This window comes from Embiotoca jacksoni, unplaced genomic scaffold (genome assembly GCF_022577435.1).
Source record: "Embiotoca jacksoni isolate LCO1_2020_lvr unplaced genomic scaffold, fEmbJac1.0.p SCAF_27, whole genome shotgun sequence".
In the NCBI taxonomy this organism is placed as follows: domain Eukaryota; kingdom Metazoa; phylum Chordata; class Actinopteri; family Embiotocidae; genus Embiotoca; species Embiotoca jacksoni.
The window spans coordinates 1,649,424-1,674,412 of NW_027185378.1; the positions used below are offsets into that span (position 1 = coordinate 1,649,424).

Genomic DNA, 24,989 nt, shown 5'->3' on the forward strand with positions numbered 1-24,989 from the left:
TCTACTGACTTTTCTCACATTTGTTAACTCTCATTAAAAGTATGGAAACTTTTTACCTCTTCAACTATTTAAGAGTCTTGCAAAGGAAATAATCAGAGAAAGAAAATCCCTCTTATTTTAAGAAGTCTCAAACAAAAAAGGCTGAAAACAGTCAGTAGTGAGGAAACATGTTGATTAACTAAAGAAAACATTTTTTGAATATGAAATATCCCTTTTCTGCTGTTTTCCCTCGCTTTAGACCTGTTTTCTCACTTTTTGTTTGTTTATTTCTTATTTTTAAATCCTTATTTATGTCTCATTTTCCCTCCCACACAAGTTTGTTGTCATTTTACACCCACATAATCTGTGCAAATTAAAAGTGCCAGTTAAAATACTAAAAACAAGAGCAGTGTATAGTTAAAATGGAATAAAGTCTTATATAAGTGTAATAAAATGTGAGTTAGCAGCAGCTATCAGATTAAGTATATTAACAGTATAGAAAAGTATTTGCTTCAGTTGCACGTGGTAATTTCCCCAAGTATGCGTCGAAATATTGATTTTTCTTTTCACTATTTTGCCTCTGAATGCATTTACAATTTTCTGAATAAAAAAAATTAAAAAAATCTATAATTTGTAACGGGGATGAAGGAGCTCCACAAGGAACCTGCGGGGACATTCGACGCGTGCGGCCGCCTGACGGAGCGCACGAGGCGGCCTCTGTCGTCCTGCAGTGTCGCTGCTGAATCTGGATCTCCGTCTCCTCCTCCGAGAGTGTGTTTTTTTTTGTTTTTTTCTACCTTTGTGTTGTGATCTGCTCTCCACAGTCTTGTTTCTCACACCCACCCCGGTACCCCCCTCTCCCCACACCTCCTCCTCCTCCTCCATCCCACCCTACCCCCCTCCACCACCCCCACCACCACCACCACCCCCTCTCCTCCTTTTAGCATCTGAAAAGACCACTGAGTGAGAATCGATGGCGCAGAGGCCCGCTTGACAGGACAATAAACCACAAAGAAGGGGTGAGTTTTTTTTTTCTTCCCTCTCTCGGTTGTGTTTTCTTGTGAATTGCTGAATTACTCTAATGGCTCGCCGATGAGGGGATCGCTCGGGGCTGGCTGCGTGGAAATGATATTTAACACGGAGCATCTTTTGTTACCGCGATATGATTTACAGCAGCAGGCGTCAGCTGCCGTGGTCCCACTCAAGGCTGTCGGGAAAAAAAAGAAAAAAAAAATACCAGAAAGGAAAAATAATATATATATATATAACCAGCAGCAGCGGCTCGTTGCATCGTTTTGGGACATTAATTTCACATGAACACACATTCACCTTACGTAACCTGTAAATGCATCACAGGCTCGTGGTCCTGTTGTCGCCGGAGAATAGCGTGCACTTGCCGCTGCAGGTTGGGATGAGGCTCGTTGGGGCGCTGCGGTACCTGGAGGGTGTTAATGCGGCGGTCTGCTTGTAAACAAGAATATGTCAGCGCAGCCACACGGGGAGCTTCGTCCTTTTGGCTTGTTGTTTTTTTTTTATATAAAGGGACCTCCCCGGGAAATTGAGCGCGAGGCAAGTGAGTAATGTTATAATTGGCTCGCGCTGCGCCCGAGAGCTCCTCCACGGTGCTTCTTGTTTTTCAGCCATGAGGAGAGCGGGACGAGCCGCGTCCGAGGCGCAGGGGGAGTCCGTCTATTTACAGCTCGTGTCTGTAACGAGAGACACAAACAATAGCTTCCATCTTCCTCATCAGCCTCGAGCTTAATCGATAGTCAAAAAACACGGAGCTGTTATCGGTAAAGAATCGGTCCGGTCTGCCCCAGATGTGAGCTCCAGGAATCAGCCCCAGTCCTGCCCGCAGCTCGGCACAAACTGATGAATCATATATTGATCTGAACGCCTCACCGCTGAGGGGAGAGTGTGTTTGAGCTGCTGGTAACCTCAAGTGACCTGACAGCATGTGGTGGTTGTGTTTTTGCCCCCCTCCTCCTCCTCCTCCTCCTCTCCATCCGCCACCCCTCCACCCTCCATATCATCTCAGCCTCTCCACCCCGCGAGACGCAGCGATGCCCCGGCAGAGGGAGGTCTCCGCTCCGTCCCGCCGCCTCGGCCTGGCCGCCACCCGCCTCCAGACACTGAAGCCCGGCCACCACTTCCCATGAGGCCACCAGCAGAACTCAGCTCGACCGCTCTGTATGGGGCCTCTCATATATGAAGTAGGTGCATGCACATGATGATGGACAAGGACTCATATTTCACGAGGACATTTTCAGGGTTTTTTTCTCACATTTTTGCATTTTCTTCTGAAACTCTGGACACTTTTACCTGTTTAGGCCTCTAAACGTCCTTCAAGGGAAGAAGACATAAAGACATAAAAATCCCTCTTTGGTTGAACTCATGCCCACACTGGACCTTTAAACTTATTTTAAAGGGTCTCATCACAAAAAGGATGGCAACTGTAGTGATGTAAGCATCAGTAATTATTAAAGTAAAAAGTAGTAAATTAATTTGTCGAACATCTGAGTCTTTAATTGCTGTTTCATACCAGTAACATTCAAAAACACATTCACGCACTGATGGTGATTTTCTGTCTCCAGTTTCTTCCTTTGAAGGACCTTTAGAGGTATGAAGAGTCCACAGTTTTAAAAGAAAATGGCAAAAATGGGAGAAAACGCAAGGTAAATTCAAAACAAAATTGGAAATTTGAATTATTGGACCGTTTCTTTGTTGACATAATGAAGCAAGCGTGCAAGGTGCTTGCCTGGGGTTCAAGGACACCAGGGTTGAACCGCCAAAGCTTATGAATAGTGGGCATTACAATGCTCCACCATCTGAGTCACAGATGGCAGTCATCAAAGCTCAAGGTTTTATATCATTATATATCAAATATTTTTGAATTTAGAATCATTAATCTGTCAAAAAATAGCTAAATTTAAGGGGATATATGAAAAATTATTCATGTTTAAATTCCAGTTTTCTCCCACGATGTCACACAAAAGCTGTAAATCTGACGCCTTATTTCACTCAAGAAAGTATGTAGGGTTTGTTCATACTGCACTTTTCAGAGGTTTTTAAAAACAAACAACAATGTAAAAGTAGGTTTTGTTGACCACCTGAGCCACATTTAAAAACAAGTATCTAATTCTACGTATCAATAAGACGTTATTTGTTTTGAAGGAATGATTTTGTTCATTAAAGTCATCTACATGAGAATTACGCAAGAAGCAGCAACGAAACAGGAAATTCAATTCCAAAAAGCAGCCTGACTTTCATGAAAAATGTAACATGATCAGGGCGAATAGACTGCGACTAAAACATCATCCAGTGCACAAATTAACGCCATTTCCTTGTCTTCCTTCCAGTTGACATGGAGGATGAAGATGGGACTTGTCTACTTGATGTTTTGTGGTGAGTTTCTGATCCTGAAGATGTTCGAAAGTCAGCGGAGACGTTTTGTGTCGCGTGTTTCTGCGGCAAATATTCACCGGGATCCGTTTCTTTGTGTTTGCAGTGACCCCCAAGCCCTGAACGACTTCCTTCATGGGACCAATGAGGTAACAGAGGCGTCTTAAATAAAGAGGGACTCTAATAAAAAAATGTTAAAAAAAAAAATCAATAGAGCAAACGATAAGTGTGAGATGGAAATGTTTCTTTGCGCACGGCCTTCAGAGATGAGTGTGGTAGTTTGTGCGTTTCTCACCCGCCTCGGTCTGAAAGCGTCTGATTTTCTCCCACCAGCTGCAGACTGAAGACCTGCTCATTAGCTCCTCCTCTGGGGAGCCCTCCCTCTTCACAGATGCCCCGGTGAGTGTCTGGATCCACAGCCAGCAGCTTCACAACACCCAGCCCCCCCCCCCCCCTCTCCCCCCACACACACACACACACACACACACACACAGGAGGAACATGTTTTTCTCTCCTCCTGTGCTTGCAAACGGCTTCCTGTTAGCTCCCGCTAATCACACACTTCTCCCCATATTTCCGCTCGGCCTCTTTTCTCAGTCGTCTGAACCTCTCTTTCTGTCTCCCGCTGTGTCCTTCCTCCAGAGCCCTGTCTCTCTGCTGGGAGATGGCAGGGATTCCCCAGGCACGCCTCCGCCCGGGTGTGTGGATCTGTCCTTCCTGGAGGAGGCCCTCCTGTCGTCTCCAGAGGGCGGAGAAGACACGGTGGCGGCGGTGGCGCTGGGCGGACCACCTGTGGAGGCTGACTGCGAGGCGAAGAAGGGAGAAGTGGAGGAAGAGGAGGAGGCGGAGGTGGCATGTGACATCCTGCAGCAGAGCCTGCAGGAGGCGGAGATCACCGAGCAGACCATGGCTCTGGAAGCAGGTCTGGCACAATCAGGGGACGGTCTGTCCCTGTACTCGCCCGCCCCGCTCCTCTCCCCGGCCAGCTTACCTTTCATACACAAGTCCGTGACCTTACCCGTCACCGCGGCGATGCCCAGAGACACGCAGGCAGCAGTGGAGCCCCCTCAGCCCTCCCTCCTGGCTGTCGGACCGGGGTGCCCCTCTCTAAAACCGGCTGCCCCTCCTCAGCTGATGGGGCTGCTGCCTGGAAACGTGTTCCCCGCTCCCTCTCCGGAGGCCTCCTTCTCTCTGAGTCCCGCGCAGGCCTCCAGTATGATCATCCACAAGGCGGTGCCGAGCGTCACCAGCCGCCCTCTGATCACCCCGACACTGAGGGCAGCGGCGACCGCAGCGGCAGCGCCGGGCATCGTCCTGCAGCGCGCCCCCCCTCCCCATCCAGCCCAAGCTGCCCATCAGCATTCAGCCCCGACTGGTTCAGATCAGCCCCAAGCCTTCGGGCCAGAAACCCACTCCTGGCCTCACGTTCGTCCCGGGGACCGCCTCGCCAAACATCCTGCTGTCCCAAGCTGCGGGCCAGAAGACGGTTGCTCCAACGTCGCAGGCCGCCCAGCAGCTCCCCAAACCGGTCAGCCTCCAGCTGGTCAACCAGGGCGGCTCCTTCCTGCTCCAGCCTCAGGGACTCTTCCAAGGCCAAAACCAGTTCCTTCTTCCGGGCCAGTGCCCCGTCACAATCTCCCAGCCCGCCAGCGGCGCTCGACCGCTGCTGACCCCCAGTCACCCGGGCCAGTCGGTCCACAGCGTGACTCCCTCCACCGGCCAGCTTGTAGACGGCTCTCAGATCCTAACCGTTCCCCAAAGACAGCTGAACTTCAGCCCCGTGTTCACCACCCCTACAGGGCAGCTCGCGCTCCGCCAGGCCACCGTGCTTTCAGGACCTCTGCAGCTCCAGCCGGCGCCCGCTACTGTCTTCCAGATGCCGGCACAGCTGGCGGGAACCTACACTCCAGGAGGGCAGGGGCAGCGCGCCACGCTGGTCCACAGCTCCGCTCTCGGAAACCACATTACCTTGATCAACAGTTCGGGGGTGCTTCCCCCCGACCTCACTTCCATCTCGATCGTGAACGGGCCCTCCGTGGTTCAGGGGCTGCCCTTCGCCACGCAGGCGCCGGCTCCTCAGACCGGAGTAGCAGAAGGACAGCTGAGCCTCCAGCAGGCGTCCGTGGTGCTGCTGCCCGAGAGGGCGATGCAAGAGGAGCGGACCGGTTCAGAGGAGACCTTCCATCAGCTACCACAGGTGAGCTCTCACTGCAGTCACAACCTCTGGAGGTACAGCTGGGACACGTGCATAAAAATCATCCTTGCATACCAAATTTAGAGTTTGTTGGAACAACGTAAAAATGTAGATGCACCATCATGTTGATGCACAAATTCTTTAAATGGCCTACAGCTCATTGGTTTGCCCACAACAACGAAGTGTCACCAGAGATATTAAAAGCATTCTTTCAACAACAAAAAAAATACCTCAACAAATCTGTGTCATCTCATGGCATCCATGATGGTCTCACCCAACGTTTGATTACAGGTTAGCGTGTTATTTTCAGACTTAAAAACCAGATTCTGACAAACTCTAAAAGACATCCCACCTTCTCTTGCAACGTACTGAATCGATTTCACTTCGTTTTGAAGGCCTTACATGGACTCGCTCCCGACATACATCACAGATTTACTCGAACCCCATGACCCTTGCTGCTGATCCTTCAGCTCGCCTCGCCACAAAGGGAAATGTTTTCTGGTACCTCGGTACCTTCTAAATCATCCATCTTCGTCAAACAACCGGCTCTGAACAGAGGAGGTGGGCTACGACACAACGCAATGCAGACCTGGGATCCCTCCCCTGGAAGCTCAATACCCGTTTACACCAGGACCATAGTGACACACATTTATACTGGGAACATTGTGACTCACATAACGACGCACGACATGGCTGAGTGGGTCTAACATGTGACCTCGACGACTCTCGAGGTGCTTGCGACCCTCACAAGAGGTCAAAGCCTTGGACTCGACCCCCAGTTAGAACTGAAGGAGGTGAAACGTCTTCCGGAGTTTCAAGCAAGTCCGGTTGCCTTTGGATAACCCTAATGTTTAAACCCAACACTTCTGGCAGCACACTGTAGTTTTATGTGACTCTTCTGTTTCCCTCTGCAGCCCTACGGACACGTCCTCCAGCACGTCTCCGTGCAGCCGACCTCCGCCAGGCTGCCGTCCTCCTCTCCTCCCGTGGTCACCGTCCTGCAGCCGCCTCCCGAACCGCCTCTGGCCCCGGACCCAGCCGTGGAGATGCCCAAACTTCTGATGCCCCCAGCAGACATGACCCAAGTAGTTGAGGAGGTGACCCAGTCGATGGGTCAGAACCAGGCCTTTATGCAACATCTGCAACAGGTCAGAGAGCCTCAGCCGACTCCTGCAGGGTTTTACACAATAAAACTGACAGTAGAGAAGATAAATTGAGGTTTTAGTTTGGATTTGAAAGCAGCTGAAGTCAGATGTTGGTGGCTCCATGATCAGATTCATCTTTTATTCTACTTTCTCCCACAGCAAGCACTTAACTCTCCCATTCCGTCTGACTTGTTGGTCGGAGCGCTGCCGGTGGTGCCGATGGAGTCGCTCGCCTCCCCAGTCTCCACAGACAGGGACACCCAACCCCCGACCCATGTCGTCTCGGGTCAGGACGCCTGCACCCTGATGTCCGACCAGCGTGTCGAGGTTTCCCCGCTTCACTCGGACCCCGAGGACGCCCCGCTGATCTGCTCCCCCCCTCAGATTCAGGACTCTGGGAGACCAGCTTCGGACTCTTTCTCCCCTCCGGCTGGGCCTCAGATCGGACCTGAGAGTTCAGTCCCACAGACCACAGTTCCGCCGCAGCCCCGCATCGAGCCCCTGGTCCAATATCAGGTCCCTCCACACCTCTCACAAGTCTTTGCCCAGAACCAGGTGCAGATCCAGTCACAGCCCACGCCCCAGGTCCAGGCCTCAGTTTCCCAGCCCCAACCCCAGGTCCAGATCCAGCTGTCCGTCTCCCAGCCTCAGCCCTCGATCCACACGTCCGTCCACAGCAGTCCTTCCCCTCTGCGTGCCAGCGTCTCGGTGCCTCAGCAGCAGCCAGATCCCACCGCTGCACCTGCTGCTCTCTCCGTAGGAGGAGACGACTCCGCTGCCCAGCAGCACACACAAAACAGTGAGTTCACCCTGGTTCCTCAGAAATACGACGACGCCGTTATCTTTAATTTCCAATCCTCATCATCGTCTCTGTGTCCCTCATCAGAGCCAACAGCTGCCTTGGCCGTGGAGAGTAAAGCTTTTACTCTCGATGTCCATCCACCCTCTCCTGCAGCCCCGGGGGTCCAGGTTCAGGGCCCCTCAGCTCCCATGGAGTGTTCCCCCGTCCAGACGGGCCAGCAGAGCGCCACCAAGGTGAGAAACAACCAGCGAACGTTCCCATTCCAGAGGTCAACACACTGAGAATGATATTAAAACTCTCTGGGCTGAACTGAACTGAGCTCCAGTCTTCAATTAGAGACGACAGGCTTTGAAATGATTATTTGTTAAATGCAGCAAACGTATAATTAATAACGTGGAAAATGCACCCCCGGCTCCGTCCTTTGAACTCATCCGAAATGTTCCGTGTGTGCCAGCTGGCAGGTCCTCTGGAGCCGCAGAGAGAGGAGAGGCTCACACCAGCACTGCGCCGGCACAGGTAAGGAGCACGGAGGGAATAAGGGAATCATGTACAGCGCAGGCTTAACACGTATGCAACCCAGAACAGATGAGAAACGACTGTCAAGAGGTTGAGTCCAGTTTTAAAGTACTTTTCTGTCTCCAAACACTTCAGGTTCCAGCAGCAGCTCTGTTCAGACCACGCAGCAGTTCAGAGCCCGTTCACCGGACCGGCCTTCTCCACGCTGAAGGACGCCGTGCGACGGCTGCTGCCGTACCACACCTGCGCTGGTCACCCGCCCACTCAGGACGACTTCAATTTAGGTCAGTGAGCTTCGACTGATGACTGTCGCCCCTTCTTCGAGAATGGGTCGAGTGCGAGGTCATGGTGACCTTTGACCACCAAAATTGAGTCGGTCCATCGTTGAGTCCAAGTGAACGTTTGTGCTGTATTTGAAGAGAGTCCATGAAGGCGTTCTTGTGATATTGCGTTCAGAGGCTTGGGACAAACAACTCAAAACACAATGACTCAAGCGATTAGCTATCGCCGGCACAGAGGCATAAAAAGGCGTCAAAAACATTACAGTCGTAACCGCAACCAATAAGACTAGACTAAAACTAAAAAAACGGAATGATTCATGGACATTCTCACCACCGGAGGTCAATACAATCACCACAGTTTCATGGTTGGCACCCAAGTTCAGAGTCCAAACAATCGCCGCTTGTGTTCCCAAGTTAACGCGATATTCACGAGAATGGGTCGGGTGTGAGGTCACAGTGACCTTTGACCCCCAACGTCTAATTAATTCATCATTGAGTTCGAGTAAACGTTTATGGCAAATTGGAAGAGAGTCCATGAAGGCATTCTGGAGACATCGTGTTCAGAAAACATGAAGCCTCCGGTTCAGACTTCATCTCACCAACATTAAAGGCCCGTGTCCAAAGTGAACACAACAAAACCACGAGTCCAGTATAAAGGTGTAATCCCTTTGTTGTCGTATTTAATCCGAGTTTGCCGACGTTCCTCTCCACAGTGGACCAGGAGTTTGACACCGTGTCCGGTTTCCTGCTCAAACGCACCAAGGACATGGTCAACAAATACAGGCAGCTATTGGTCCGAGAAGCCCAGGTGAGCCGCAGCACACGGTACCATCACCTCCTCAATCAAAGCCGTGTCTGGATGCTGATTCGGACTTTGTTCAGACCAGACAACTTCAGTTAATGAGCTACTTGGTCTGGTTTCCGCAGCAGGAGAGCCCGTCGGCGGAGATGGTGATGCTGGAGCGTCTCTTCCTCCAGGCCGAGCGCTACGCTTTAGCGGAGGACAGACGACGAGCCCGCAGAGACCCAGGTCAGTGGAAAACATCCATTACCTCCTTTTATTATCATTATCACACGGAGGAAGGATGCTGCTTCACATCCCGGCGCTGTGAGAAAATCTGGACCGCTGGGGAAAAGTCAATTAGTGACACTTTTTTTTTTTTTTTTTAACAAACTAATTTAGCGGCACCTCAGAGCGCGCCACTTAACCTCCATATTTGCTCCGGCGCAGCTCCCAGGTGTGAATGTGTAATTAAGCTGTGTAAATGTGGAGCGGGGGGGTCGTGCTGAGAAAGACTCAGCATGATGACGAAGAATTACATGTGAGAGGTTAAGAGCAAATTAAAGCAGGGTTGTTATGTTAATTAAAAAGTTGTAAAAGGGGAAGGGAGGCTCTTGAAAACTGTTAAATGTCAGACCAGGGAATAATAACAGAAAAACAGAACAGAATCGCTGATTCCGATTCAGAAAGCTGGTATTTACTCACTTTTCTACGAAACAGCACCTAAAATCAAATTGAAAGACAATTTTATGTGAACATTTTGGGGATTTTGCAGTAAGAAGATTAACGAGGAACCAAAAACTCTTCATCTAAAACATGAGGTTTTATCTTTGCAATTAAAGAGCATCACCGCTGAATTACACATGAAAAACGATTAAAATGCTTATTATCCGTTGCAGAATTATAAATGTTTGTCTTTCCAGAAACATATCCCTTAATTTCAGCGCGGTGTATCTCATCTCTAAAACAAATATCTGCTGGATATAAAATTATAGTTCCAATATTAACTGGTGACTTTTAATCGTGAAATTTCAGCTAAAGATTGCTTTTTTATTTTTTTTATTTTTTTTTAATTTTATGTCACTATTACAGTAAAGATGAAGAAGAAGAAGAACAGCCATTTATTGGCTTTTAAATAACGTAAAACGGAAATAAAATTTTGATTTATGTTTCTGCCTTCGTAGACAAAAATTGCATTGGTCAGATACGACATAAATAAATCCGCAAAGCCTATAAATAAGATATAGAGAAGTTACTGACAGACGGGTACCAATAACTAAAATAAACGATGTACCGTGGTGGCGCTACTTCTACACTCATTTGCCATTACGTCATTAAAAGAATCATTTATGGGGTCTATTAATTATCCAAACAAACAGGAACATTTTATTTTGTGAACGTCACAAATGAATGTCTTCCAGATCTGCATATTTACTGTTTCAAACAATACTACAAAAATTTAACCTCTCGACATGAGACGTCTTTCAGTCAGTCAAACTGTCCACACGGAGGACAGGAAGTCAAACCGACCGCTGCAGATCAATCAGCTCCTCTTTCCCTCCTTCCAGAGTCCTTCATGACAGCCTTGACTACGTCCGGGTCGTCCCCTCACGGTGCCCCCTCCTCTGGCCCCGCCCACCTGCCCTCCTCCGACAGCCCCTCCTCCCCGCCAGCCTGGACCCGACTGTCGGACCGGCCCCCGGGACTGAAGACGTACCGCTCCAGCACCCGCGGGGCTCTCAGACTCACCATCAAGCAGGAGTCCGGCTCCCGTAAGGTCATCCACAACTCGGCGTGCGACCCGGGACTGAAGAGGGACCACACGGGTCAGCTCACCAACGGAGGCGGAGCCGTGAGCGAACGCCACTCTCAGGCACCCGACGGTGCGTCCCGCCGTCCTCAGCGTGACGAGGAGATGTCCAACGGCGCTCCGCCCGGTAACGCTGCGGAGGAAGTCCCACAGACAGCGCCGACTTCCAAAATAAAAGCCCCAAACCCTCCTTCTATGCCAGAGCCGCAGGACGTTCGCTTCGAGTTGCCTCCCAGAGATGTCAGCGCGCCAAAACTGAAATGTTTCCGGTCGGACGCGTCGCCTCGGCCGGATCAGCGGTTCAGCCCGCCGCCTCCCCCCCTCCAAGAGGACAACATGCTCAGCGAACACCTACAGAGTGCCATCGACAGCATACTGGAGCTGCAGCGCCTGCAGGGCCCCTCCGCAGCCCCGAGCAGGGCGCCGTCGGGCCCCTCACTGGACCAGGCCGTCACCAGCATCCTGGAGGGACACCTGTGAGGTAACCCCGCCCCCTCCCCCCCGACAGACGACCGCACGTCTGTCCGAGGCGCGACGAAAACAAACTTCTCATCTGTTCCCCTCACGGGCTTCAGATTCTACTTTACTTTTAAAGGAAAACTGATTGTTTGAAAGAAAAACGGGGAGTAAAAAAACAAAAAAAAAACGAAGAGGCACTATAAAGAGATGCATACCAGACAACAGCACTATCTATAGTCCGATAGATGTTAGATACTTCATTTTGATGTACGTTTGTGGAAAAAAAAAAAAAATCTATCTGAATAGGAGCTATATTGTTTCAGTGGTAGTTAAGTCATTCAGAGGTTTACGACACTGGTGTAACCTTCATCAGCATATAGTATATAAGTAATAGTGAGGATAACGCAAACGTGGAGTAGACTGAGATTATTCAATAGTTTTTTATAAGATTTCTTTGAAAAAAAAAAAAAAAAAAAAGTGAAGTTTCTTTTGCATAGTGCCAAGCTTCCAGGGTATTTATTTTGATAATCTGTGCCAATTGTGTTTTACATGGAGAAAAGGCGGCGAATGTGCGACGAGTGTGTGTGCGAGAGAGCGTGTGTGAAAAACATCCTGCGACGGGACGGTTCGCGAAAAAACTCCCGCAGGCTCCGTCGTCTCGGCTTAACGAATGAAACTCCAAAGAATTTGTGACATCCTGAATACACCAGCAAACGTCCGTGTCCTGTCTCCTCCCACAAAAACTGGTCCTCGTTGAAGCAGAAAGAGCCCGCCAGGGGGCGCTAAAACACATTCGGTAGGTTTTTTTCCGTTTTTTTTTTTTAAGTTTCCGGAGCCTCGCCGTCACTCGTGCCGTGAGATATTTCTAGTTTTCTGTCCGTGAATGGTTTCCCGTACCGTGCGTGTTAACATGCAAGCAATAATAAGTTGGGGGGGGGGGTTGTTGGGAGCAGTGGTGGTGCAGTGAGGAAGAGGAGGACGAAGAGGAGGAGGAGGGAGATCTTTTGTTTTGCTTCTCGTTGTCATTTTGTCATCGAAGCTCGCGTAGTTTTTGACATTTCTAACATGTTTTAAAGGGCTTCAGGGCGACTTAAAAAACAACAACAATTAAATAATTTTTTTTTTTTTAAAAAGTCCAGTTTAGGAAAGAAAAAAAACACGAAGAAGCCGTAACGAAGTCGAGCCTCGCTGCATCGTCAAACAGCCTTTGACCAAAAAAAACAAAACAAAAAAAAAAAAAAACTAGAGGAACCATCCGCTTCACGTTTAGAGTTCTCTTTATTTATTAAATTATTGGTTCGGAGCCCGACGTACGAAGCCGAAGATTTATTTTCACGCAGCCATTGTGGAGCAATATATGATTTTTAATTTATCTTTTCTGCAACATGTTATGTTAACGTGACAATCTTACTGGTCGGTATGAAAATGTGAATTCCACTCGTATGAAAACAACCCGAGGAAACGACTCTTCCTCACGAAACTAAATATTCCTTGTAGACGGACTTTACCTGGAAGGTCTTAAAGCTGCAAAATGTCTTTAAGTTTTGTGATGTAATTTGAAAACGTGCTTCAAAATTGAGCTTTTGGAGGTTTAAGGGTTTGACGAGCCAATTGAAAATGTTTAGAAAATGCCTTATTGTTAATTCAGTGTACCTTTAAGGAAACGTACGACAGAGTGTTAAGGCCACAACAAAGACAAAAAGAAAAGAGGTGGATTAAAGAAAACTAATTGAGCTCTCTAGAACAAAAAGTCAAGAATAAAGTTCAAATACTGTTTCGAGAATAATGTCGGAAAAAAAAAAGAGTCTAAGTGTTGAGAAAAGTCGTAATGTCGAGAAAAAAAATTTGAAATGTCGAGAAAAAAAGTTGCGTAATCCAATTTCAACTTTATCCTCGACTTTTCAACTTTTTGGTAGAAATGAAAAGAAAAAAAAAACTTCTTCCTCTGATTTTAATTCTCCATGTTGCTCTAATAATCCATCGTAGAAATGGGATCTGTAAGAAAGCGAATATTTAATGTGACGTTTCGAATTCTGGAACAGCTGCTGTTCTGAAATGTGAACGTACTTCATTACTTAAAAAAAACAAACAAAAAAAAAAAACAGATTTGGAGCCAAATCAAACAAGCACTCATTTCTTAAATCGCATCGTCATTTCTTTTGTTTTTATATATGTATATATATATATATATATCTATATATCTATATATATATATATAGATATATATATATATGTAAAAATCGTCTTTTGTCGAACAAAAGGAGTTAAAATATGCAGTAATTTAGTGTCGAAACTCTGCAGTGGTACGGGTGGAAACACACACAGGAGGATTCATTATGAAATACAGCTAGCGGTCGGTTAGCTTCAGTTAGCACGAGAGCTACAAACAGAAATATTAAAACACGTGATCGACTGAATCGTCCGGTGTGTCTCCACCCTCAGAGGTTTCGCTGTAATGCAGTAAAGATGTCAGAGTGTCAGAGGATTGCACTCTTTGTCGCCGCTACACTTCTTAAAAAGGGGAATTCCACCAAAATGTACTTTAAAAAAACATATATATATATATTTCTCATCAATAATTCAAGAATGCTCGAGATGAGAGAAAAACGAAAGTCAACTTTGATGGAATCCCCTTAAAAGGAAGCAGCCTCATGTGCCATTGTTATTGTCGCAGTGTCAAACGCTGACATTAGAAAGATGCTTCGTTTTGTTCGGCGTCTTTAGGACAAAAGGGATTCTCTGCATGTTGAGCCATTTTTTTTTTTAAACTTATTTTGTAAATGTGCTTTATTTAATTTTTCCTGACTGAACTGTGAAACCAGGGGAGCTCATGACTCTACACTAATTCAACTTAGATAAAAAAAAACAAAAAAAAACATTTGACTGACAAGATTGTTCTGATGCCAAAATCAAGAGGCCTTAATTCAGCAAAACTAAGATTGTAAAAAGTGTCATTCCTGACAAAAAAAAAAAAAAAAGAAAAAAAAAAATCCACCTAAAGACTCCTTTGAGCTGAAAGTCACGAGTGATTCATATATGAAATGTTAAGAAAACCACTTTTGTACTCATTTTTACAGACTATTTATTAAACTGTGATTTTGTAAGAAATAAAAAAAAGTGAACGTGTTTGTGTTTTCTTTTTTTATAGATATATATACATATATATTTATTTTTTAACAAAACGAGTCGCAGAATATAAATACAAACTTTTATTTATTTTTTTTCCAATTTCACTCACAATAGAGAAAGCACAAAGTTTACAAATTAATTTAACACTCATGATGAAGATCAGCCTCGCAGAGGGAGTTTTTAGTTCGTTACGTTGGCGCCTTCTCTTCTCTGTGCAATTTGATTTGTGTGAAACGACGTCGGGGTGAAAAACGGAATCGAGGTCCTGGTGACGTCTCCGGTTCCGGTTCGGGGTTTTTAAGAGGCACATTAAAACATGAGCCATGAAGATGTCCCCGACCGTCCGGAGACTCGGCAGCAGAACGGAAACATGAGCTGGTGGGAGGGGGGGGAAGGGGGGGGAGGGGTAAATGGATCGACTGGAAGAACGCCAACATCCGTCTCCTCCCGCGAGGGTGGAGCACATTCAGGCATCTCGACTACAAACTCATCTTTTAGAAAAAGAAGGAAAAAAAAAAAAAAATCGGGGCAAAGATCGAGTCGGAGTTCAAGATGTTTCTTTCATCTATTGACCTAAAACAGACAATAGAGTGAAAACTAACGCTGTAGAGTCATTTAAGGTCGCGTTGAAAATGACCTCGTCTCTGCGAAGCAAATCGTTTCTCCTCATGACGGAGGTGATGAGCTGCAGGCCTGCAGGAGTGGGGGAGGGGGGGCGGAGCGGGGGGAGAGGGGGGGGGGTTCATCAGATGCAGGGGGATTAAGAGCAGGCCGCATCTCCTTCTAAAAAAATCATCAGATATCTTCACTTATTTCATAAATAATTAGACATTTTTCAGCATTAAAAAAAAAAAGTGTCGGCGTGGTTGGCGTTTGTCCGAAGGTCAGAGTTCGTTTATGTCCGTCAGAGTGGCCGCTCGACGCTTCAGGTCTCCGCTAACTCCATCAGTGCGTTTCGTCTGCTCACTTAAAAAAACAAACAAACAAACAAACAAACAAACAAACAAGCAGTCCGGGTTGTAAAAACCTGACGATCCGACGCTCAGTTGAGTTTGACGGGCAGGTCGTCTCCGTACTTGCGGAGGAACTTGCTGTGATTGTGCTCGACGGACCAGAAGGGAGGAAGGTGGCGCGGCTGCATGGTGGTGAGGAAGTGCTGCCTCCAGCGGCGTTCCAGGTCCATGAGGCCCCGCAGGCCGCGCTCGGCGTGCGCTCGCACCACCTTCAGCCCGTGAGGCACGTACGCCTCGTTCAAGATCCTTCGAGGAGGAGGAGGAGGAGGAGAGAGCAGCAGTCAAGAGACGGGAACGCACAACAGCTCCGACGCATGCACGCGAAAGGCGGAGCGACGGCCACACCGGCCGACCGACCGGCCGACCGGCCGACCAGCCGGGCCTCGAACGTCATCCGGCGGTGGCGGCGGCTCGGTGTGGGAATATTAGCGAGGGCGTGTACGTCAAACTATAATTCAGACGATCAACAGGTATTAAAAAGGCGGGTTGGAAATTCTTACTTCCTGCAAACACAGAATATCGGAGTTTTAAAATGTAGAGATTTTAAAGTTCAGTATTAATCGACCTGGATTGATTTTAAAGTGTATTTTTTTTAAAGATTTTTAAGAAACATTTCAGATCTCGTCTGTCTGATGGAAAAAATTAAAATGCAAATAAATCCAACGAGCCCATCGAAGCAGGATTATGAGCTTCTGTTGAAATAAAAACATTTAATTCCATCCGTCTCTGTTCGGCTACGTTGCTCAGGCAGATAATAAACTCTCGGAGGCGTTACAGCACATGTTCACGATGTTCGATGGGGTTTTTTTTTGGCACTTGAACTTTTAGTTCCCGTTTGTTTCATGCAACAAAGCCGAGAAGGTTTTTATTCGAGTTCAACACCAGAAAATGACTTCATAGTTTAAAAAAAAAAAGTCAAACTGGATTTTTTTTTTTTTTTTGGTTTTGTTTTTAATTTCCCGTGGTGTTACGATTTAAAACAAAAACAAAAAAGTCTCCACCCACCTGGTCTCCAGGGCGGCCGCCTGCTGCAGCGCCTCGTCGGTCAGCTGCTGCTCCTCGTCCGTGTTCAGGAAGCTCTTGATGAGAACCTGCAGCTCCTCCCGCCGCGGCTCCGGCAGCCCGTCGCCGGCGGTGAGCAGAGCTCGGGCGGCCGAGCGCACGCGCCGGCGGTCCGAGTCCTCCAGCAGCCGCACGCCCTCCTCGCAGCCCTGCGGGGCGGCGAACTCGTCGGCCAGCTGCTGCTTCAGGAAGCTGTCGTGCATGTTGGAGGCGGCGTGGCAGCCGGTGCACAGCAGCAGGATGTCGTGGGAGTTGTGGTCCTTCATCTCTGTGGGGAAATGCCGCCGGTACTCGTGCGGGACGATGTTTTTCCTGCAGGAACCCGGAGGAAATCAATCAAATGGGACGACATGACGGAACCGGTCGCCCCCCCCCCCCTTCTCAATCCGGAGAACCGAACCGAAAACCAGCTCATACCTGATGTAGGAGTCGGCTTTCCCGCAGACCACGCACAGGTTCTCCTTGGCGGTGAGATAGTAGTCCTGCTGCGAGTCCGGACGTCCCGACGGCTCGAACAGCAGCCGCACGACAAAAGGCTCTTCGCTCTGGAGCACTGCGGCACAAACACACCAGAGAAACATCGTCAGACTGAAGAGGTGGGAAATAAAGACGAAATATTCTCTTCTCTTCAGAATAAACGTCTCGACCAACGAACAGAAACAAAAAAAAAAACGTCTAAAGGAATGTTTTCAACAAAAACGTCTATCAGCCGGAAACTGTAAAAACATAAATCATCGTTGAGTTTTCAAATTTCCAACGGTCTTTGAACTCAACGTGCTTCATTTAAAAAAAAAAAAAAAAAAAAAATTCCCTTTTTCCCAAACTCGGCTCCTCAGAAACTAAACTGTAAAAAGTTCCATTTTTAAAGCCTCGGGAACCTCCAGACTTGAAGATATTCAGAGTTCATCGGTGACGGCGGGAACGAACGAGACCAGAGGAGGAACCCTGCGGGGGGGGGGGGGGGGGGGGGGGGGGGGGAAGGTTTCAAGCTTACCTCCGATTCCTTTATCGAGGTACCATTTGGCTTTCTTCTTGTCGCAGGTGCAGAGCGGCTGGCCGTCGGGCGCGTGGAGGAAGCAGTTATCGTAGAGAGGAGACTTCCTGTGACAGACAGACAAAGACGGAGAGGAATATCAACCGACGCCCAGACTTTCATATTCTCCCTCTGAAGCCCTCAAACTCCGGAGACGCTGCTCACCTGACGGTGTAGCCGACGCCCAGCGCCTTCCTCCGGTGGTTCTTCCGCGGGTCCGGGACTTGCTGATCTCCAGACTCCGGGCTTTCGAAGGCCGCCGGCTTCCGCGTCCTCCGCCTCCTCTCGCCGTCTCCGGCCCCGTCCTCTCCGTCTCCTCGGCCCCTGAAGGGGACGTCCATCAGACCCTGGCAGCGGGTGGCCAGCTCCTGGTAGGAGCTCCCGTCGGGGGCGGCGGGGACGACCTGCGACTGGAGGCCCAGGAGGTGGAGGAAGACGGCGATGGACACCTGGGCGTCTCTGGCGGCGTACGTCATCTGGAGGGAGCAGCGAGACAAAAAAGATTCAGACCGGGAACATGAACGCAGTCGGTCGGGCGCCGGGAAATGAAGTTATCGGTTATTTAGTGAAGAAACTCAAACAACGGAAGCGGACCGGCTCCCCACCTGCTCCAGACTCAGCCGCTCGGCTTCCCAGTCGCTGCAGCGCAGCTCCACAGACTTATCAAGAGATACATTCAACAGATCGGCAGCCAGGACCTTCAGACTGAGGCCATTATTCAACGACGTGTGTCTGAAACAGAGAGAGACACGATTTCAAAAAAGCAATAATCATAATAATAATAATTTAAAAAAAAAAGGGATCTGCGTAGAAGGCGTCCGTTTCTTCCCCCGTACCGGTGTCTTAATGCGAGGTAGCGCAGGTCGACCGTGCAGGTCAGCGACAGGCCGTAGTCGCGCGTCAGACGCTTGCCGTCCTCGTAGCAGCCGACGCCGACCTTCAGGACGTGCGGGTCCCGCAGGACTTCCATCAGGCTGAGCGGGAACGGCTGCTGCCCGCCGCGGAACGCCAGCAGCCTCACCAGCACGCACAGACCCGAGTACGAGGCCATCTGCAGCAGGGAGACCGCCGACGCCCGGCCCTTCGCCGACACCTGGGACGGAGAGCAGCGGCGGCCGGGTCAGACGGGACGGAGGGACACGGACGGTTAAAAGGAAAACTCCACCCGCTCTCACACGGCCGGATCGTTCTCTCGTTTGTTTGTGTTTTTTTGTTTTGTTTTTTTTAGCTCCAATTTTCTAAAAGCTACGAGATCTCGGGTGGATTTTTCCGTCATTCTCTCAATGCGTCGACATGCAAAAGGTATTTTCTTACGCCTTCGGTCTTTACCCATTCACAGTCCAGCCCCAGCACGGGGAAGACCGACAGCTCCTCCCGCATCAGCGGCCACAGCTGCTGCCATTCCTCCTCCGAGCTCACCGTCACCGGCGTCACGCCCAGCAGCTGCTCGGAGGAGGGGATCCGGACCGGGGGGCCCGGGGGGCCCGGCGGCCGAGCGGCCCGGCGCTCCGCGGCCTCGACTTCCGTCTGGAGAGGTTGCGCCGGTCGGACGCGTTCGTACTCGGCGTCCGCGCGACGAGGAGCCTCCGCGGGATCGACCGCCGTCTGGACGGACGGCGGCCGCTTCCCTTTCGTTCGATACGCTCTCCAGATGAGCAGCCCGCCCAACGTGGCCCCGAGCACCGCGGTGATGACGGCGGTTAAGGGCCCTCGAAGGGACATGCTGACTCGTAGCGATGACACAAAATTAGAACACAGGAGGCTGAAAAGTTCAAACCTGGAGCCAAAACAAAACACAGAGGAGACGTCAGCAGGAGGCCGATCAGAGAGTCTGATTAATACAACTGTGTGACGTTTCACCTTTCGTGTGTCGAGCTCCCACGTGAACCTGGTTCTGCTGCTGTGATCTGGACCGGCGCCGCACATCTCTGGAACAACAACCAAAAGGCGAACACGGGTGTTGGTGTCACAAATACGATTTTTTTGTTTTGTTTGTGATTATACTTTTACTGCATAATTAATTTCCTTACTTTACTTTTTTTTTTCTTCTCCCCTTTAGAATCGGCGTGTCTGTTGTAACCAGAACATTTCGGAGATTTGCTTTTTGACACAAAGCTTTACAAACAAACACTGAAGTTAGCGTCGTCACTTAAAGGAAAAGTTAAGGGAAACCTGACTTGCATCTCTGACTTCTCCTTTAGTCCTTCTCGGTTATTTTGCACGTCTTCATGCACTTATAATATTTCAGATAAAAACCTGAACTCTGTCTGGAACGCAATTTGAAACGAGTAAAGCTTTTACTCGACTTGTGAAAGTGTAAAAAAAAAAAGAAAAAGGGACATTTCACAGCTTTTTCCACATCAGAACAGGTCCAGATCTAAAACCACTACAAACAGACAGCTCACACTGGGACGAAATTTTCATAAAAAGTCTCAAGATACTGGAAAACACAGTTTCCAATTTGTGAAACCTTCATTCTACTCGTGTGAATGCAAAACAAAAAAAAAGTAGTAACATTTCACCGCTTTTCACCTCATCTAGACCACATTAGACCCGTTCCAGATTTTAAACCGCTATAATTAGATCAGTCTAACCTGCACTAGATTATCCTCCATAGGCTAAATATTCTTTAAAACACCGTTTCTGGTTTGTGAGACCTTTGTTTTCTTTGTAAAAATGCAACAAAAAGGGACATTTCACCGCTTTTCACCCCATCTGGACCACATGAGACCGGTTCCACTATAATTAGAGTCTCACGGTCTAACCTGGACTAGATGATCTTAGAGAGGCTACAGATGATTTAAAACCGCTTCTGGTTCGTTACAGAGGGTGTAACTGGTCTAACTGAAGGTGTAACTGGTCTAACTGAAGGTCTAACTGAAGGTGTAACTGGTCTAACTGAAGGTCTAACTGAAGGTGTAACTGGTCTAACTGAAGGTGTAACTGGTCTAACTGAAGGTCTAACTGAAGGTGTAACTGGTCTAACTGAAGGTGTAACTGGTCTAACTGAAGGTCTAACTGAAGGTGTAACTGGTCTAACTGAAGGTCTAACTGAAGGTGTAACTGGTCTAACTGAAGGTGTAACTGGTCTAACTGAAGGTGTAACTGGTCTAACTGAAGGTCTAACTGAAGGTGTAACTGGTCTAACTGAAGGTGTAACTAGTCTAACTGAAGGTGTAACTGGTCTAACTGAAGGTGTTTTTAGCAGGCAGCAGCTACTCGGGCTACAACTTGATAGTACATTAGCTCAAAGCACGTCTCGCATTACAGACACAGTTGGGAGGTTTGGTTCCAACTTTCTGCCAGTTGAAATGCTGAAGAGAAACACGAGTCTTCATCAGCAGCTGTTGGTGATGAAGAGTTGTTGAGTTTAAACGCAAAACCCGAAGTGAACGTCAGGATGTCACTGAAGCTAGCAGCCAAAACAACTTCTGCTTCGCGTCGGCCGTTATTCAGCCGAGACGTGTTCGTGTCAAAATTAACAACCGGTGTGTTCATTCCCCTTCAAATGTTCCTCCGTTTTAATTGCCGTTTCATTATTTTCTGCCACTATTCCTGTCTGGGTTTTTCTCGTAGAGGCAAAGTAGAGCCACCGTTAGCCCGGCCAGCCTCCACAGCTAGCCGGTTAAGTGAGCGCTTCACCTGCCCGCAGCCGGAGCCGCTGCGGCTCCAGAGCAGAGCGGTGTTCACGTGAAGAGGCACTGGGAGTCTTACCTTTACGTTTTTAGCCAACACAACGCCGCTTTCACACACATGTACACTTGTTTGAAGAGCCGATCCATGTCTTCCGGGCTGTATTTATAAGGACGCCGCCACACCGGATAGCAGCTCTGCGGACAGCGCCGCCTGCTGGCTGGGGGACCAAACGACACGCCCGTTTGAAACATTAACGATTTGGAAGGCGTTTCTGCACTTTTAAAGGCCAAAAGGTGATTATTTTTTAGCTATTTTCTTCTACATATTCATCTTCATAATGCCACCGATGCCAGTTATTGATCCCAGGAAGTTTAAATTCATACTTACAAAGGAGATATTATCAGACACAGCATCCTCTGGACACTTGGCTCCACCACTGTTGTTGGTTTTTTTTTGCTATAAAAGAGGTTGTGGGAGGAATGATGAACATTACCTGGTTTTGATGGGAGTCTCAGGAACTATAATTTTACAGAAAGTAAAACATTGTTTGAGGCAGTATCTCGTGACGGAGTTTTAGTTTCATAAACAAACTGTTGGTGGTTTGAACCTGCGGACCGATTGGGAAAATCTGAGCAAGAAAATAAAGGCCTTTCTGCTCTGGTAGAGTTGCTCGTCGACTTCCAGCTATTTTACTGTGTTATTATCAACCTAGTTTGTTTAATGTCAACAGCTTTAACACATGTTCTTGCAAATATAATTTAACATTCATGAATGTGAGGGCTGCAACTAGTTGTTTTCTCGAAAAGGTGACGTCTCGGTGTGGCCGACAAACCACCCAGAACCCAAAGATACTGGATGAATAATCATTAAACAGAAAAGCAGCAGAGTCCCACATTTAAGAACCTGGAACCAATAAATATTTGTCACTTTTGTTTGCTAAATTTATAATAAAATAGCTCCAATTAAATGCTTTAAGGACTCGTTATCGAACCGTACAATCAAAACCAAACACTGCAAATTTCCTCTACCACCATGAATTTATTCAATCTTTTAGCTTCAGTATTTCTCCAAAGAATAAAGTAATGAAATAATTACAAAATGGAAAAATAGATCAGAGAATAGATAATCTTCACAGGTTTTGATTTAAAAAAAAAAAAAAAAAAAAACATGATAGAGAAATCAGACAGTGAGAGATGAAAAACGTTTTATCTCCCCGCAGCAGGCTGACGGAGGTCGTGGGGGAGGGAGGGGGGGGGAGGGGGTCAGTCGCTCAGCTACTGACTGACCCGTGTGGATCAAAGGTCACCTGTGAGGTCAAACCATCTACTTTAGTGCTTGTGCAATATTTTTTTTTAAATGAACTATTAAAAAAAAAAAAAAAAGAGATGAGACGTCCCACTGCATTATAATAAAAAAAAAGGAGATTGTTACCGAAAATAAAGACGGTGACAACAGACGGAGGGGAAAAAAAACCGTCGAGTGCTGATGTGAACTAAACTATTAAAAAAAAAAAAAAGAAAAGAAGACTGAGCACAAGCACGAGAGGCCACCAGTCGGGCACCGCCATCATTGCTAGGTCCACATTGATTGTTGCTGCAATGACACCCTATTTACAGTGAGATGCTTCACATCCGATCACAGGATGCAACGAACGGCGACGAAGAGATTCTTCTTTCAAAAAATAAAACACAAAAGTAAAGCAGCTGTCCCTTCACAAAATCTCTTTACATCACATTAGAAATTAGCACTGCTGTGAGCTGTGTGTACAGTATAGATTCTATATATATATATATATTTATATATATATATATATATATTTATGTATAATATATACGATCATTTCTTGTATACACGAACATAAACTCGTTTCATCGTAGCTAGCCTGTGCCTTTGGCAAGATTACTTACAACTCTTCTGTTAGATTCCAAAGCTATTTAAAATATACTTAATGCATAAAAATAAAGATTTTGGCATCGTCTCACTATATTCTTACGATTGGGAAGTTATTCATGAGAGCTTCTCGTGTGGAAGCTCGAGTCCTCTCAGTGCTGCAGGTCCTCTGCCAGGTGACGGAGGTCTCGTCCGGCCAACAGGGGGCGCCACACCTGGGCGGGTGGAGGGGCTGACGTGGGGGGGGGCGGAGAGGGGGTGATGATGGCCACCGCGCTCTGCAGCAGAAAGAAAACGATGCAGACGAAGCTGATGAAACGCCCGGGGAGCCGACGCCCTCGTCCTCAGCGACACGTTTTGTTTTATTTTCTTCTTCCCTGGAGTTCCGCACCATCCCTGCAGAGGTGTCCACTCAACCAGACAGGGAGGGAGTCCGTCGTCCGTCACCCGCCTGCCTTATTGTCCGTGACCTTTGAACTACAAAACCCGTCCTCAGAGATGGATCTCAAAGGTCTTGTGCAGCTCGGTGGAGAAGGGGTTTGTGGGGGAGGGCGTGGTGCGCTGGCGCGAGCGGCCCTCCAGCGCCGCCCACTGGGCCTCGAAGGCGTCCTCCTGCGGCGGCGGCTGGATGGAGGGGGAGGATGGAGCGAGCAGAGACGCGGCGGCCCAGCTGTCGGCGCCGTTGAAGGTCACGCTGCCGTTGGCCGGCTGGAGGGCGGCGGGGTGCGCGGCGACGGGCGGCGGGGGTTTGATGAACAACGGGCTGACGTTGCAGACGGCGTTGTGCTGCGGGGTCGTGGAGGCGGGGACGGGGAACGGCTGCGGCTGCGAGGCGGAGCCGAACACATTGGCCACCATCTGCGACGGAGTGATGCCGATCACGGGCACGCTGGGCTGAGGGAACGGAAGCCCGTTGGGCATCGGGTAGGAGGCCGGGGGCGGAGCGTGGAAGGCGGGCTGGCGAGGGGGCAGCATGGGCACCGCGGGGGGCAGAGAGGGCATGAAGGCCACCGGCGCAGCGGCGGGAACAGCGAACGGCTGGATGGGGGGCGGGGCCGCGGCCAGGATGGGGTTGGGCAGCGGGGCGCGGACCGACTTGGAGACTTCCTCTAACCACCGGTCGGCTTCGGAGGGCGTGCGCTTGTGAGAGGGCATCACCGGGGAGGAGGAGGGGGGGGGGGACCACGATCATCGGTGTCGGAGACGACCAGTCACTTCCTGTTGGCAGACAGGATGAAATGAATGAGTCACAACCAAAGAAGAGAGACAGTTCATCGACCGAGAGAGAAGAAGAGAAGAGACCGGCACGTAATAAACGTTCTTCACGCCGAGTCGTTACATCCTCAACATGTCTCAGTGTCACCGGCAACTTATTTACAGGCATCGTATCCACGTCACACTGAATAAGAACCTTTCAAGACAGCGAAGGAGAAATACATTTTCCAAATTTAAATCCTTCTGTTAATTGTTTTATTCCTGCTTCGGGCCATTAGAATCCCTCTTTGTGTTTCCGCCATCATCCCTGAAAAAAACCTCATATTGTACTTATTTCTCTTCACCGGTTTCCTTTCAGTTCAGTGAGCGTTTGACGGTTTCTCACCCACCGAGGACGGAGACACAGGAAGTGAGGATGACGTCACTCAGACGGACGACAAGTAAACTCATTAAATTACTGTACCTGCAATAAAAAGTGCAAATAAAAGCACACATTCAGGCTCGTTCATCAGAGCGGGATCTGCACCTCCAGCTCGTTGGTTATTTATCGGAGCGGTGCCCCGACGGCAGGAGGTGAAACCCAACGAAGAAGAGCGACTGTGTCGTGATGAACTCGTGTTACTATTAATCCACTACTAATCC

General features: G+C 48.5%; 3 protein-coding genes across 5 annotated transcripts in view; 1 reads left to right on the forward strand and 2 right to left on the reverse strand.

Annotated features, from left to right (window-relative positions):
* Positions 1 to 670: 670 nt before the first annotated feature.
* LOC138205059 (BRD4-interacting chromatin-remodeling complex-associated protein) lies at positions 671 to 14,495 on the forward strand. The gene is given in 16 exon segments (XM_069160702.1): positions 671 to 750; positions 924 to 998; positions 2,018 to 2,192; positions 3,339 to 3,384; positions 3,488 to 3,530; positions 3,715 to 3,780; positions 4,024 to 4,707; positions 4,709 to 5,578; positions 6,490 to 6,723; positions 6,880 to 7,519; positions 7,607 to 7,755; positions 7,977 to 8,038; positions 8,174 to 8,322; positions 9,033 to 9,127; positions 9,247 to 9,349; positions 10,669 to 14,495. Coding segments are annotated over 13 exon segments (3,858 nt in total). The 5' UTR covers positions 671 to 750; positions 924 to 998; positions 2,018 to 2,192; positions 3,339 to 3,343; the 3' UTR covers positions 11,391 to 14,495.
* A 68-nt stretch (positions 14,496 to 14,563) lies between these two features.
* Positions 14,564 to 21,401, reverse strand: exd2 (exonuclease 3'-5' domain containing 2). 3 transcript variants are annotated; one of them, XM_069160708.1, is made up of 10 exons: positions 21,321 to 21,401; positions 19,467 to 19,534; positions 18,936 to 19,383; positions 18,443 to 18,699; positions 18,212 to 18,338; positions 17,772 to 18,082; positions 17,568 to 17,674; positions 16,991 to 17,126; positions 16,517 to 16,885; positions 14,564 to 15,757 (listed from the first exon to the last, which is right to left on the reverse strand). In XM_069160708.1, exons 3-10 carry the CDS (start codon positions 19,326 to 19,328, stop codon positions 15,541 to 15,543), a joined length of 1,917 nt encoding a protein of 638 aa, XP_069016809.1. In that variant the 5' UTR covers positions 19,329 to 19,383; positions 19,467 to 19,534; positions 21,321 to 21,401; the 3' UTR covers positions 14,564 to 15,540. The 3 variants fall into 3 exon arrangements, with proteins under 3 accessions (XP_069016809.1, XP_069016807.1, XP_069016808.1); XM_069160706.1 differs by having other exon boundaries at positions 18,921 to 19,383; XM_069160707.1 differs by lacking the exon at positions 21,321 to 21,401 and adding an exon at positions 19,637 to 21,284 and having other exon boundaries at positions 18,921 to 19,383.
* An 854-nt stretch (positions 21,402 to 22,255) lies between these two features.
* numb (NUMB endocytic adaptor protein) overlaps positions 22,256 to 24,989 on the reverse strand; it is a 37,999-nt gene continuing 35,265 nt past the window's right edge. Inside the window, 2 exon segments of the mRNA XM_069160709.1 lie at positions 22,256 to 24,306; positions 24,308 to 24,350. Of these exon segments, the coding sequence (XP_069016810.1) occupies positions 23,625 to 24,306; positions 24,308 to 24,350 (725 nt within the window). The 3' untranslated portion in view covers positions 22,256 to 23,624.

Excerpts from the sequence above, each read along its gene's own strand:
- exd2 (XM_069160706.1), bottom strand. The coding sequence starts at position 19,328 with ATGTCCCTTCGAGGGCCCTTAACCGCCGTCATCACCGCGGTGCTCGGG. Across the intron at positions 16,886-16,990 it reads AAAGCCGACTCCTACATCAG|GAAAAACATCGTCCCGCACG; the intron begins GTATGAGCTGGT and ends GGGTTCCTGCAG. Across the intron at positions 15,758-16,516 it reads GCGGCCGCCCTGGAGACCAG|GATCTTGAACGAGGCGTACG; the intron begins GTGGGTGGAGAC and ends TCCTCCTCGAAG.